General features: G+C 47.8%; 1 protein-coding gene across 2 annotated transcripts; it reads left to right on the top strand.

Annotated features, from left to right (window-relative positions):
• The first annotated feature begins 2,287 nt into the window (after positions 1 to 2,287).
• Positions 2,288 to 5,623, top strand: DMRT2 (doublesex and mab-3 related transcription factor 2). 2 transcript variants are annotated; one of them, XM_068423690.1, is made up of 3 exons: positions 2,288 to 2,641; positions 2,730 to 2,832; positions 4,485 to 5,623. In XM_068423690.1, exons 1-3 carry the CDS (start codon positions 2,288 to 2,290, stop codon positions 5,537 to 5,539), a joined length of 1,512 nt encoding a protein of 503 aa, XP_068279791.1. In that variant the 3' UTR covers positions 5,540 to 5,623. The 2 variants fall into 2 exon arrangements, with proteins under 2 accessions (XP_068279791.1, XP_068279792.1); XM_068423691.1 differs by lacking the exons at positions 2,288 to 2,641; positions 2,730 to 2,832 and adding an exon at positions 3,843 to 3,871.
• The last annotated feature ends 7,451 nt before the right edge of the window (positions 5,624 to 13,074 follow it).

Raw genomic sequence — 13,074 nt, 5'->3', positions numbered from 1 at the left:
GTGGCCAAGATCTCTTTTGGGATGAATAATACCTGCCGTCGGGGGATGTACTTCCCTCTCCCCACTCTCCCGGCGCGAGCACTCGGAGGCGGTGCGCGCCGAGGAGGACAAACGCTCCCTGGGGACAAACACTCCCTCCCGCCCCGCCGGTGCCCGCAGCCCGGGGGCCAGGGAAGGGCCGGTGCCTGGCCAGGCGGCGGCGGCGCTGGCAGCTCCGGGCGGTGGCGGAGCCCGGGCCCGTCCTGCCGCCTGACGGCACCGCCCGCGCCGCCCGCCCGCTGGCAGCTGTCCCGGCAGGCTGCGGGAGCAGGGTTTTTCCACGCCGAACCGGTGGCCGGCAGCCGGCCCGTGTGCTCACCGTGAGTGGATGCCCGTGTTTATTATACACAGGAACATTATCGGTATTTATTATACACACGCGCCGCTCAGGGAACGAGTGAAATGTTTTCCCTTTTCGGAGAATAGTTTCGGCCCTATGTTCTGCGTGCCGTTCGGTTTCGGTCAGCACACTGCTGGAGAAACTGATGCTCTCCCGCATACCTCTTTTTTTTTTTTTCCTTCTTCTTAGCCGGGGATACCCTGTTTAAATCCGCTAGCTCTCCCCCTGCTCGGCGCCGAACGCGACCGAGGTGTATTTTGTCCGCTTCTGTCCCCGTGGGAATTCCCATTTTCACCGACGGAAGCACCGAGCTCTGCCACCTCCCTGGCAGAGACTTTGTGCGTTACGATTTCAATCGCCCTCTGTTTTGGGAGACCAGGGACATTCCCCAGTTTCCAAAGAGCAGCCACAGGGAGCGGAGGCACGGGGGTGAGAAAGTTACTCAGCAGCTCAGTGGTCGGTGGAAAACGCCTCTGAGGGGAGGGAATGCTAAACAATAAACGATTATTTTCCCTCGCCTTAATTTTCAGACTCGAAGAAAAGCCACCGTCACGAGACCCCTCCGCTGGCGGGCCAAGCGACGCGAACGACCGCAAACAAACACCGCGGTGGCCATTTCAGCATTTGAACCCCGCGGCCCCGGCCCGCTCACCGCTCAGGGGGACGCCGCTGGCCCGCCGTTCTCAGCGGTCACCATCACGCGCGTTACCGTCTTTTCTCCCTTTCTTGCCCCCTCCCTTTTTGCTCTAAAACAAAAGACCCCTACCCCACCGCCCGCTCCCGCTGCCCGCTGGCCTCGGCCGTTTCCGGGGCGGGGGGCGGCCCAGGCCGCCCCCGTCCGCACCCGCCCGCCCGCCCGCACCTACGAGCGAGCGGCGGGCTGCTGGCACACGAGCGGGGCGGAGGGGGGGTAGGGGGGCGGGGCGGCGGCGGCGCAGGCCAATCAGAGCGGCGGCCGCGCGGCGCTGGCCCAATGGGCGGCGCGGGCGGCAGCGGCCGGCGCTAATAACGCGGCGGGACCGGAGCCGCGGGCACTGTGCCGCGGAGCGGGCGCGGCGGGGGCGCGGCGGGTGCCAGCCCCGGCCCTGGTGCAGTGAGCACACAGCCACGCACGGCCCGGCCCGGCCCGGCTCGCCGCACCGCACTGCGACGCAGCGAGCCCCCGACGGCGCGGCGTCCCGGCTGTCGGGGAGCCGTGTACCCCCAGGTGCAGCGATCGGGAGTCCCCTGCCTCCGGCTGGGCTTGGGCAGCGGCGACCCTACGGGGAGCGAGGGGGCTGCGTGCTTCCTGCACTGCCTACCGGCCTCGGGCGCTGAACTTGTGTAAGTGCAAAGTGCGGGAGGAATGATGGGGAGGTCGGGTGGGAGCAGGTGGGAGTCCGAAGACACCGCTTCCGCGGTGCAGAGAGCTCCCGGAGCCCGTGCAGCCCCTGGTCGCTGGAGCAGACAGCGGCGGTGTGTGAAGCCTACCTGTCCCCTAAGTCTGAACGCAGCGGGCAGGGGGGTTGTCAGGATCCTGAAATAAACAGGTCCCTGTGAGGACCTGACAGCCCCGCAGCCCTGCGGCGCTGGGCATCGCCCTGGGGCGGTTCCTACCGCATCCTCCGCCTCCCGAGAGGCGCTCCTGCCTGTGGCGGGCGAGCACAGTTCCCCGGCAAGCCGGGCCGGGCGGGGGGAAGAGTCCGTCGAGGCTAAGCTGTGCGCTGCGTGTGACATGGGGAAGAGACCCGAGCAGACAGTAAAGGGGGGAGATGACATCCCAAGCGGGCTCTGCCGTGACTCCTCGGCGAGGCTGCCGGCGGGCCGGGCGGCGGCGGGCATCTCGGGAACCAGGTGTGCGCTGGCTGCCCTCCTGTCTCGGGGGCAGGCGGCGTGACCTCTATCTCGCAGCTGCGCCGCCGAGGAGCCATGGCTGAAGGACGCGCGGCCGCTGACTGGGAGATCGACGTGGAGAGCGTGGAAGGGGAGGTGGCCGAAGCCCCGGCCCCGGCCGCGCCGCAAGGCAGCGCTGGCCCGGAGGAGGAAGAGGAGGAGGAGGAACGCGAGGAGGCGGCAGCTGCCCCGCGGCGGGGCGAGCCGCGGAAGCTGAGCCGCACGCCCAAGTGCGCCCGGTGCCGCAACCACGGCGTGGTGTCGTGCTTGAAGGGACACAAGCGGTTCTGCCGCTGGCGCGACTGTCAGTGCGCCAACTGCCTGCTGGTGGTGGAGCGGCAGCGCGTCATGGCCGCCCAGGTGGCACTCCGACGGCAGCAGGCCACCGAGGTGAGGGGACGGGACGGGGCGGGAGCGGACGGGACAGGACGGAGCGGGCGGCCCCCGGGCTGACGGCGCCGGCCGATCGCTCTACTAGGACAAGAAGGGGCTGGCGGGGAAGCAGGCGAGCCTGGAGCGCAAAGCCGTCTACCAGAGGCACGTCCGGACGCCCAGCCTTCTGGCCAAGAGCATCCTGGAAGGTAAGCGCATCCTCCCCTGCCCCTCCACGGGCTGCTCCCAGCGCCGCAGCACCGTCCGGCAGCGGGGAAAACCTCCGCTCTGCGCCGGGAAAACACATAAGCTACCGGCCGAGGCGCGGCTGCTCACGGACACGAGTGAAGTGCAGCGTAAGTTTCCGAAATAAAAGAGGAATGGCGTTAAAGCGTGCTCCACTACAAACCCCCGACGGCGGAGACTCCGTGGGCACCGGCATCCCCGCCTGTTCGGCATCCCCGCGGCTTCTGCCCTTCATGGCTGGAATCGATGTGGCAGAATTTCAGTTACCCCCCTCCTGCCCAAAATAATGCCTGAAATGCTAGCAACAGTAATTTGAAATTTGAGAGTTACTGTTACAAGCTGACATTCTTTTTCCATGACTACCCAGCAGCGTTTTGCAGTGCTGGGTAATTTATTTGCGTGTGTTTTTATCAGCAAATGAGTAAATCAATTAGTGTGGTGTTTTTTTTTTTTTCTTTTGAGCTGAACGTCTAACACATTATTAATAGTAAAATATGTATAATAGGCTGCTACTTATTTTTCCTGTCTAAAATATTAACTGTGGAAGAATGACATTTTAAAGATGGATATTTTAGTGAGAAGGTGTATTTTTTGTCCCCACTCCCTCTTCTTTTTCTCAAATTTATTTCTATGTCTGCTTTAATTGCTTTCCAAACTATACACCTGTAAAGCATTACAGTTCTCAAATCTAGTGCATTTTTTTCCTGAAATAGAAAGCTCTTTCTTTGCCTGTGCAAGCACAGTTAAAATTTTGTCCCATTAGAAACCTCTAATTTTAATCTACAGTTCACTCTTTTAAAAAAATCTCTTCTGTATTCTTTCCTCTAATTTATCTTAACTTTCTTTTTCTTTTCTCCTAGTTCTCCTTGGAGTTTTCTATCATCTGTAGCAATGTGTACGTAGTGATTCATCTTTAGAGAATAGAAAAGGCATCAGCTGTAGGCATAGATATCTTCCTCGGCAATGAGGAAACCCGTGTGAGAGGAATGGGAGTGAAAACAGGTAAAACCCTGTTCTCCTTACTCATGTAAGTAGTTCCATTAGTTCAGTGGGATTACTTGTCTGGGTAGAGCAAACAGGATTGGACGCTATTGGTTATATTAAATGAATCTGGTTAGCCTGGTAATTAAATATACTGGAGGCTGGATTTCTATTTTTTTATTGAAGTTCTCTTTTAATTCAGAAAAAAAAATATTTGAATACTTTCTGTATTTCTTAGAAATGGATGGTTGTCTCCTTAAGCTGTGTGATGCAATACCAGTCATAACACACAGCAGGGTTTTGCCTTTTTTGTGTTTTTTTTTTCCTTTTCCTTCGATCTGCTGTTTTGGAATTGCTTCTTCAAGTTACTAATCAGATAGCTTTGAAGGAGACTCTGTATGTCAGAGGAGCAAGGCTTGCTTATCTGCATTGAGGAACTTGTGCTGGTGTGCCTGATGGCGCAGCGAGCTAAGCCTCTGTAGCATGGTGACTTCAGTAGGAGCTGACGGTGTCCATGGTTTGTAGCAAGTGCTCAGCACCTGGCGGGACTGGCTCCAAACAGAGCCGTTTTACAAACACAGCTTTAATGTTTTTCTTATGCGGCTTCATTCCTAATGCTGCTTTGTTGTTTTAGGTTACCGTCCTATTCCAACAGACCCTTACCTTGGAGGGAATTCACCCTTGCCACCCCCTGTAAGTGACAGGATGAGAAAGAGACGGGCTTTTGCTGATAAGGAGTTGGAGAACATTATGCTAGAGAGAGAGTATAAAGAGAGAGAGATGATGGAAGCTACACAAGCAGCTGCCCTTTTTCTCCCTAACCGCATGGTGCATGGAGCTGAATACAACTCGTATAAAACAGCCTTCAACACTGCTCAAGTTGATACTCCAAACAAGGAGTTTTGCAATTATTTACCAACCTGCCTTGATCTAACCATGCAGTATTCAGGATCCAGCAACATGGAACTAATTTCTTCAAATGTCAGTGTAGCTACTACCTACAGGCAGTATCCCGTGTCTTCTAGGTTTTTAGTGTGGCCAAAATGTGGCCCCATTAGCAATGCTCTCCTCTACCAGCAATGCCTGTTAAATGCTACTACTGTCCAAGCTCTCAAACCCGGGGCAGGTTGGGATGCCAAGGTCTCACAAAGTCAGGACTGTCCAAACACTGAGCACAACATCATGTCTCCAAAACTGGAAAATTCACTTGTTCTGACCCATACACAAGACATTCAGCAGCCATGTAGTGAGACGCCGTGCTTTCCTCTGGAAGTTTGTGAGAGGTCAGCTTTCTCTCCTCCAAAAAGAACTTTCTCTCAGATTTCTGACAAGGATTCTCTGTCTCCTCAGGAACAGGTATTAAGCAAGATCAGCAAAGACAGTACCAAGCCCCCTCCACCGCTCAAATACAATCCATTTCAGTCGCTGTTCCAGCACACGTTTCCTGACATATCAGGAGCAGAGCTGAGAACATCATTTGTGAAAGAGACTTTTGAAGATGCTTCTAAGAAATACAGAGAGTGTGCCATTAAAGAGAACCAAAAATACAAGTTTACAATAGACAAATGCGCAAAAGACTTCTTTGGGGCCAAACAGGCCACAACAAAACTTTCAACAACTGAGCCACTGTCATTTTCAGTTGAATCTATCCTTAAACGACGTTCTGCAGTTGCTAATGTCTCTCAATGAATAAACTATACCTTCAGTGTATAAAGTTTGTATGCTTTGCCTTCTGCAGAATTGCTACTGCCTGCCTTGTCTCTCGAAAGATTTGTAAAGAGTAATTTCTGCTGTACATGGCAATTCTTTCTTTTATCTCAAAATGATGTACATAAATATGCATGTTTTCTCTTCTGAAAAAAACAAATGAATTTAGTTTTTTAAGATTGAAACTGCATGTACAGACTGTAAAGTGTTGTTATTTCATGCAGCACTTCAAACCATTCAATAAAATGAGATTACCTACAAGCATAGGTGTATTCCTGATCTCTGTTTTGTCTCTAGTAACTCACAGGCAAGCATGCCCTACTTTCAGAATATACTTATTCTTTTATCCACTATTATCAATGTACTTACTAGTTATCTTGGTGGGGTAAGTGGTAATTTCTGCTTTGAACTTCCAGTAACTGAGAGAAGAGGAAACAATGGTGCACATAGGCTAGTGTGAATTTGCAAGACCTTTTTTATTAACTTAAGTGAAGTTTGGATCAGATTCCAAATGCCTTTCTTATTCTAAAGGAGGAATACATGCTAGTGTAAAAGACTGGTTTATTCCACACCTCTCTATAAAAGCTTCTGTTCCTAAAGCAGAAGAGTTACTAGATTTGATTTGAGGAAAATGGCTCTGGTGAGCTTTTGGATAAAAAGTCAGCATTTTTTAGAATTCAGTTTTTAAATAGAAGGTCTGCCTTTTTTTTTTTTTAAAATGTTCAGCTGACTTTAGTCTGGATTTCCACCCCCTATAATATTTCCCTTGTGAAAACATTTCACTTTTGACCAGCAAGAGCTTGAGATTCTTGTGTTGTGGTAATTGAAATGACCTAAAGGCTCTAAAAATGATGCACAAAATCGTCACTGCTAATGAGAAATCAAGTCATGATCTATCAGTTTTGTAATTCTATGCCCTTTTGCAGGGATAGCAGAAATAAAGGAGATTAACCAGTAAAATTTACCTGGGAACCTGAAATGCCCTCAAGGCTGTAGAAAAAAGCGTTACCATCTTGCATTATGACTGAGCTTGAAGCTTTCTAAATTTGTGATTTTGTAAGTTTTTAGCTAAATGTTACTGCTAGCACATCTACATGACTGCTAACTGGTAATCCCTTGATTACCTTCCTTTCTGAACGTTTTTATTCTGCAGACAGTGCTCAGTGCTCAGCCAGCTGAAAGGAGCTGGTTTTTTTTTTTTTATTTTTTATTATTTTATAAGGACAATTTCTGTTTGATATTTGTGAGCAGGATGCAGTATTTTCTCATTTTATTACACTCACCACACAGGTTAAATGCTTATTTTGCTATGAATAAATCTGAGCCGTTGAATTTCTGGTCCTGTAAGTATCCCTGAAAGTGTTTAGGGTTTCTGTTGGGAGGCGTGTTGCTGAATAGCAGGACCCTTTTCACAGATGGGAGGAGTCGTCTGTTGTGGGTGCTTTTCTAAGCCACTTTGTTAGAGCAACAAACACACTGGAGAAAACGCATTTTACATAACGTACACTTTTACATAACACATCTTACAAAGCACATAAAAATTTAATGTCAGGAATGTAAACAAATTTGTTGTAATTTAAAAGAATCTTGGGCACTAGCTAAAGTTTCACTTTTGAAAAGCATTCATACTATCTAGATTTTGCCTAGCCAAAAATACATTTCAAATGCAGTGAGACGCTTTTCATTTTTTCAAGCTCTGTCCTTTAGCCAGTTGCCATTAGAGGGAGTTTTAGCTTACTTGAGACCTGAATGTGCTTGTTAATCAGTTTAGCAGTCAGGCCAAGCTAAGCAGCTTTTACCCAGAGTAAATGGAGTGAAATTCTTCACATTTCATATTTGTTTGCTTTCACTACAGCTTCCTTCTTTGGCTTTGTTGAGCATTAAATGCTAACAAGGGGGTTTAATTTAAGCAGGGTTTCCTTTGTTATTAAAACATGATTTGTTTTGTTTTTCGAGCTGCTGGCATAAACTAGGATGACAGATGAAAGAGAGTCCAGCAATGTAGTGAACCGATACTGGGTACTGGAATTAGTCCCACATAAATATTTTTTTGCCTGACAATGCACACATCTAACATTGTTCAATTTCACATCTGAAATATTTTTTCCAGGAAGCCACTTGTCGTCATTTATCTCTTAAAAAAAGACCAGAAAACTAAAACTCTTCAACTGACTGGTACCTCTTGACCTTTTAAAGAACCACTTGAACTGAACAAATTCAAACTCTGAAGATATACCAAACACTAATATGTACATATATATATATGCACACACATATATAGTATATGTTTTGTTCAAATCCCAATCATCAGAAAAGGAGTGACATTTCTATTACTATTTGAAAAAATGTGACCCTTGCAGCGGAACTTGGACAAATTGTTTGCTCCACATAACAAATCAGTCTCACTGAAGTCAGCATTTGGCCACCCTGTCTTGCTGTCACTTGCTCATGTCTTGCTTCAGTTCCAGTAGCTATTTCTCCCTGTACTTAGCTTCATTTCATAGACCATAGACCCTGACCCCTCTCATGCATCTTGAAACCTTGTTGCACCCAGACAGTTTTTTCCCTTTCCTTTGTTAATAATGTGTATAAAGTCTATTGTTCATGGAGAGGATGATTTGTAGCTTGAACAAGGTAGTGTATACACAGTGTGTGATTTTCCTCACACATTTGCAGTGGATGTGTAGCACTCTTGCCTCTTTCAGCCATGCGCTTCTCTAGAGCAGGCGTAGCGATTTGTCTGCATGTGCTGGTGCAGCTGGGCAAACTCATGGAGAAGAGAAGTCATTGCTCTGAAACTGTCTAGCACTTACTGCTAGGCAGTGTCTCCCTGGCAGTAAGTCAGCTGTTAAAATATCCTATGCTCCCATATGCTCCCTGCTTCTTAAATACAATTTTTGTGGCATTTGTTGGGTGTGTGGATACCGGTATCTCCGTACTGCGTGACTAGTTATCTCTGAGTATGAGATGCACCTTTGTCCTGTGCTCATGGATGTCAAGTGGCATTTCCCTTCTGATCCCCTTTTGACCTTGTTTTTTCTTATATGATGGTGGAACATGCTTGCTGGGAAGTTTAGCTTCAGGGTTGAGACGGGAGGTCAAGAACCTGTGCTGTCTCTGGAGCACAAAACGGTTGTGGGAAGGAGTACAAAGAACTTCACTTGGTCTGCAAAATGGTAAGCCTGGCTGATGGTGTTCTCAGACACAACCAACTACTTATTGGAAATGCAGACCCTCCATATTCATGCTGAGACCAAAATTTTTATGTGTACAGAGGTGTGTAAGTGTACAGAACTAGAGGAACTGGGAATTAATAGTAACCCAGACAGTGCCTGGCTTACTACCTGGCCTGGTGGCCAGGAGTGGGTGGTGGTAGGTTCACTTGGAGAAGGAATAGGTTCTTGACAGCTGCTGCAGTCACAGTGCTTTTCTGTCATGTGGCATAGGGAGAACTGAGACAGAGCTGTGGTGGGTAGGGGGAGAGTCCCTGCTCAAGAGGTGTGGGTTGCTGTCTTTCTCTCAGGTGCTGGCTTCCCAGGGGTGACTGCACCAACACTGCTGGCTTGCCAAAAAGCCTGCCTTAAAAATGTCATTTGTCTTTGACATCTTTGAATCAGTGTATTGAGCTGCTGGGCTTGAGGTAGGTCAAGGCACAGAGTTTGGTGAGGTGACTGAATAATCAGACATGAGCCATTCAGCTGATGTCAAGCCTGAAATGCCTGTGAAATCATCAGCTGAATGCATTTGCATTCTGGCTTGAAAACAAGGCAGCCCTGTGCTGTCTGCTTGTCTTTCTGCTATGACAAAGACCTCTCTGAGTTTTGTAGTCTGAGCTCCTCATCTCCTTCGAATCATAAAAGCAAGTCACTTTTTGTCTGTGAAGGCACAAGTTCCTGTAGAGTTAATGGCTCTGAAGGCTGAACATTAAGAAGCTCCCAGTTGCTATTGTTCTGGAGTTAGAGAATTTGACACTCTGTCAATTTCTTTATTTTAAGTGTAGAACAGGGAGGTATGATTTGGCAGCTTGTTTGCATGATCAAGCCTTTCAGTTCCTGTACTCAACACTTCCCATTCAGCTGACCTTGATGTGAAAGCTGGAACCAGGAGCTGTTGACCATTATGGATGAGATTCTCACTGTATCACTAAGTTCCTTCTCTGAATTTCTGCCAGCTGAACAGCATAAAGTACACATACCTCCTTTAAACTCAGGTAGTAGTGATCAGCTATTTTCTGTTTGCTTGCATTGAAACCAAGACAAACTGTGTTTTATGCAAGAAGGGCTGCTGGGGAAGCATGTATGGGCAGGTGGAAACCAGTGGCAGGAATGTCAGTGTGACTCGCGAGACAGGAACCAGTTGGTGTTTTATGGGAGGAAGCATCCCTCTTCATAAGTAATGAAAACATGAAAACTGGAAAAAAAATCAAATCATTCAACATTGCCAGTTCCCTCTCTTCCTGTCCCCAGCACCATCTCTCTGTGAACAAGGTACAGTGGTTTTTATGTCCAGAAACAGGTCAGAAATCAGGTTTATGGGCTGCAGCCATCCCTTTTGTTGTCATTTGGAGTTGGTAGCCCAAAGTCAGTGAGACCTGCTGTTATTGTGACCCATCACCTGCAGTATGGGGGCTGATTCTGGTTCTGCTTCATGGTCACAAACTAAGGGTAGGAGTCTACCCCTCACCCTGAACCCAGTGCTCCAAAATTTGCATGGATGTGAGGGCATTTGGGTCTCTGGAATGAAAACTCACTGTCTAACTCTGTGTTACCACAGGACACACTGCTGTGTCTAGTTTTTGCTGGCAAATAAGAGCTTCCACAGTGACTGAGAAGAAAAGAAAGGAGTGATTCTTCATATTCAGTTATGTTGAGATACTATGTTGGAAGAATTGGAAGAATCAAAAATTATGTTGGAAGAGGACAGTGGCCCTTTTCCCAGTTTTTATAAAAAATAATTACAACTGAAATCCACCCAAGGAAAAGCAAAAAACTGCACTGGCAAGCCTACTGATGTGTACACCAACTGGAGCCTACTAAGGTATGTACTTATCCTTGCAAAGATGGAGACTAGAAGTAAATTTAGAAGAGATACAAAGGTCTTAGGAATGACAGATTTCACAGTCACACTGTCTGGCTGACAGCCTCTGCATCTATACCTCACTGTAGTTGGCTAAATCTGGACTTAAAACAGTGACTATATTTTTCCACTCATTCCTTGGCAATCCAGTTGGGCAGGAAACAGGTAGGCTGAACTAGTACCATGTGTGATATACATGGTATATCACAGCAGTTTCTATATTTGTTTATCAAGAGCTAATAGTGGCATCCATTACACCCTGCCTGGTGTATTCATCTACCCATTTTATTTCTGCACAAAGAACCTCCCACATGAGTTGGCCATGGCCAGACTCCACTTTTCTGAGTAAAGCAGAAAACATGGGTGAACCATCCACCTTCAGAGATAGCTTGCTTCTGGGTCATGAAAAGCACACTGGGAGTTGGTCCTCTGTGGAAAGATGCTGTAATTAGTCATAGAATTGTTGGATCATAGCTTTAGAAAGACCAAAGCTGTGTATACAGATAGGAAAACAAAATCTTAGTGTGAAATATATATAAGTAAAACCAACTCCTTCCAGGCAACTTTAGACTTGCAACAGTGTAAGCATGAAGGGAGAGCTGAAAAAAAATCATCAGAAGATCTTAGTAAGTCACTTGGAGGTGACAAAGGTACAGGGGCCTTACACTTTAACCTGTGCAGAAAATCACATTTTATTTAGTCTTTCATTTAATTTAGAAACTTTATTTACACTTGTTACCATCTGAGCCGTCCTTACCTTGTAGAGCAGTACTACTTCCTCTACTATATCCTCAAACATGTTTATTAATTGGAAATTAGTGCTATGTGATAGAACCATAGGATAGAACCGTGGTGGCACTGAGGCTGGATGGCAACTCTGGAGAGCGCCCAGTCCCACCCCTGCCCATAGCAGGTCAGCCACAGCAGGTTGCTCAGGTCTGTGTTCAATTGGGTTTGAATATCTCTAAGGATGGAGACTTCACAACCTCTCTGGGCAGCCTGTTCCAGTGCTTGACCAACCGTACAGGAAAAAAACGTTCTCCTGTTTAGATGGAATTTCCCATATTCCAGTGTGTGCCTGTTGCCTCTTGTCTTGTCCTGGACACCAATATAAGATCTGTCTTCTTAGCGCCCACTGTCTTTGCTCCCACTGTCTATACACAGTGATAAGGTCCCACCTGAGCCTTCTCTTCTACAGGCTGGTCAGCCCCAGCTCTCTCAGCCTTTCCTGACATGAGAGATGCACCAGTCCCTTAACCATCTTCAAGGTGCCTTTGCTGGACTCACTCCAGTATGTCCTTTTGTACAGGGGGACCCAGCACTGGACACAGTACTCCGGATGCCTCTCACTGGGGCTGAGTAGGGAGGAGGGATCACTTCCCTCCATGTGCTGGCAACATTCTGCCAAATGCAGACCAGGACACTATTGCACATAATTACCGAAGAGCACACTGTTGCCTTCTGGTCAACTCAGTGTCCACCAGGGTCACCCTGACTCAGGATGTGTCATGCAGGACTTACGTGTTGCAATACTACTGTCATCTGCACTAGGATTAAATAAACTCTCCTCTGTCAAATCATTGCATACTAGATTCATGATGGAGTAAGTGCAAAAAGAAACGACTCGCTAGGACTTTAGGACTGCAAGGTCTGAAAAGAAAAACAAAAAATAATGTTTGTGAAATTCTGAAATCATAAAAACAACCATACTGCAAATCTATGCAAACCTGAGATTAAGGCAATGTTAAAACTTCAGCTCAGGCTCAAGATGAAGTAGTTGCTTAGAGCATGACTAAAAAGCTTTATGTTGGGAAGGACTGAGTTCCCTCAGCTTCAAACATAATGTCCACCTCATCACTCACCACACCTTCCCATATTACTCTTTCATAAATGGAATAAGAAAATAGGAGTCTCATTATTGTAGTTTTAAATTATTTCCATTCTGACTCTGGCAAATTGGTCTAGGATTCTAATTCAGGAACATCAGGCTTCATACCGAAATTGCTTTGTCATTAATCTGCCTCTAGGGTGTGCCTGGAGGGAGCTGGTAGCCTGGTCACTTTGGGAAACTGTCTTGGTATGGCAGAAAGGTACAGAGAAAAACAAGACTGAAACTGACAAGGAGGACTTTACCTAGTGGCTGGAGGGTCAGCAGCACCTGACTTCCACCCGCTCCTTGCTGGCCCTCGAGAAGATAGGGAATGGCAGCAGGGCCCTGTACAGAGCCTGGCACCTGCACGCTTCCCAAAATGCCTGCCCCAGCTGCGCAGGGAGAGCACAACCATGGCCTGAGCACCCGCCTGGCCACAGAGGGACAGCCAGCCATCCTCATGTTGATGGATGGTGAGTGACAGCCAGTTTTAGAGCACCCTGACAGAGCTTTTTCAGTCAAAAGGCTTTAGCTTTATCAGACAGTGGAGTATTCCCCAATGCAAAACTGC

Source organism: Nyctibius grandis, chromosome Z, assembly GCF_013368605.1.
Source record: "Nyctibius grandis isolate bNycGra1 chromosome Z, bNycGra1.pri, whole genome shotgun sequence".
Lineage (NCBI taxonomy): Eukaryota > Metazoa > Chordata > Aves > Nyctibiiformes > Nyctibiidae > Nyctibius > Nyctibius grandis.
The sequence above is the reverse complement of the archived record's forward strand: the minus strand, read 5'-3'. Positions and strand labels throughout refer to the sequence as shown.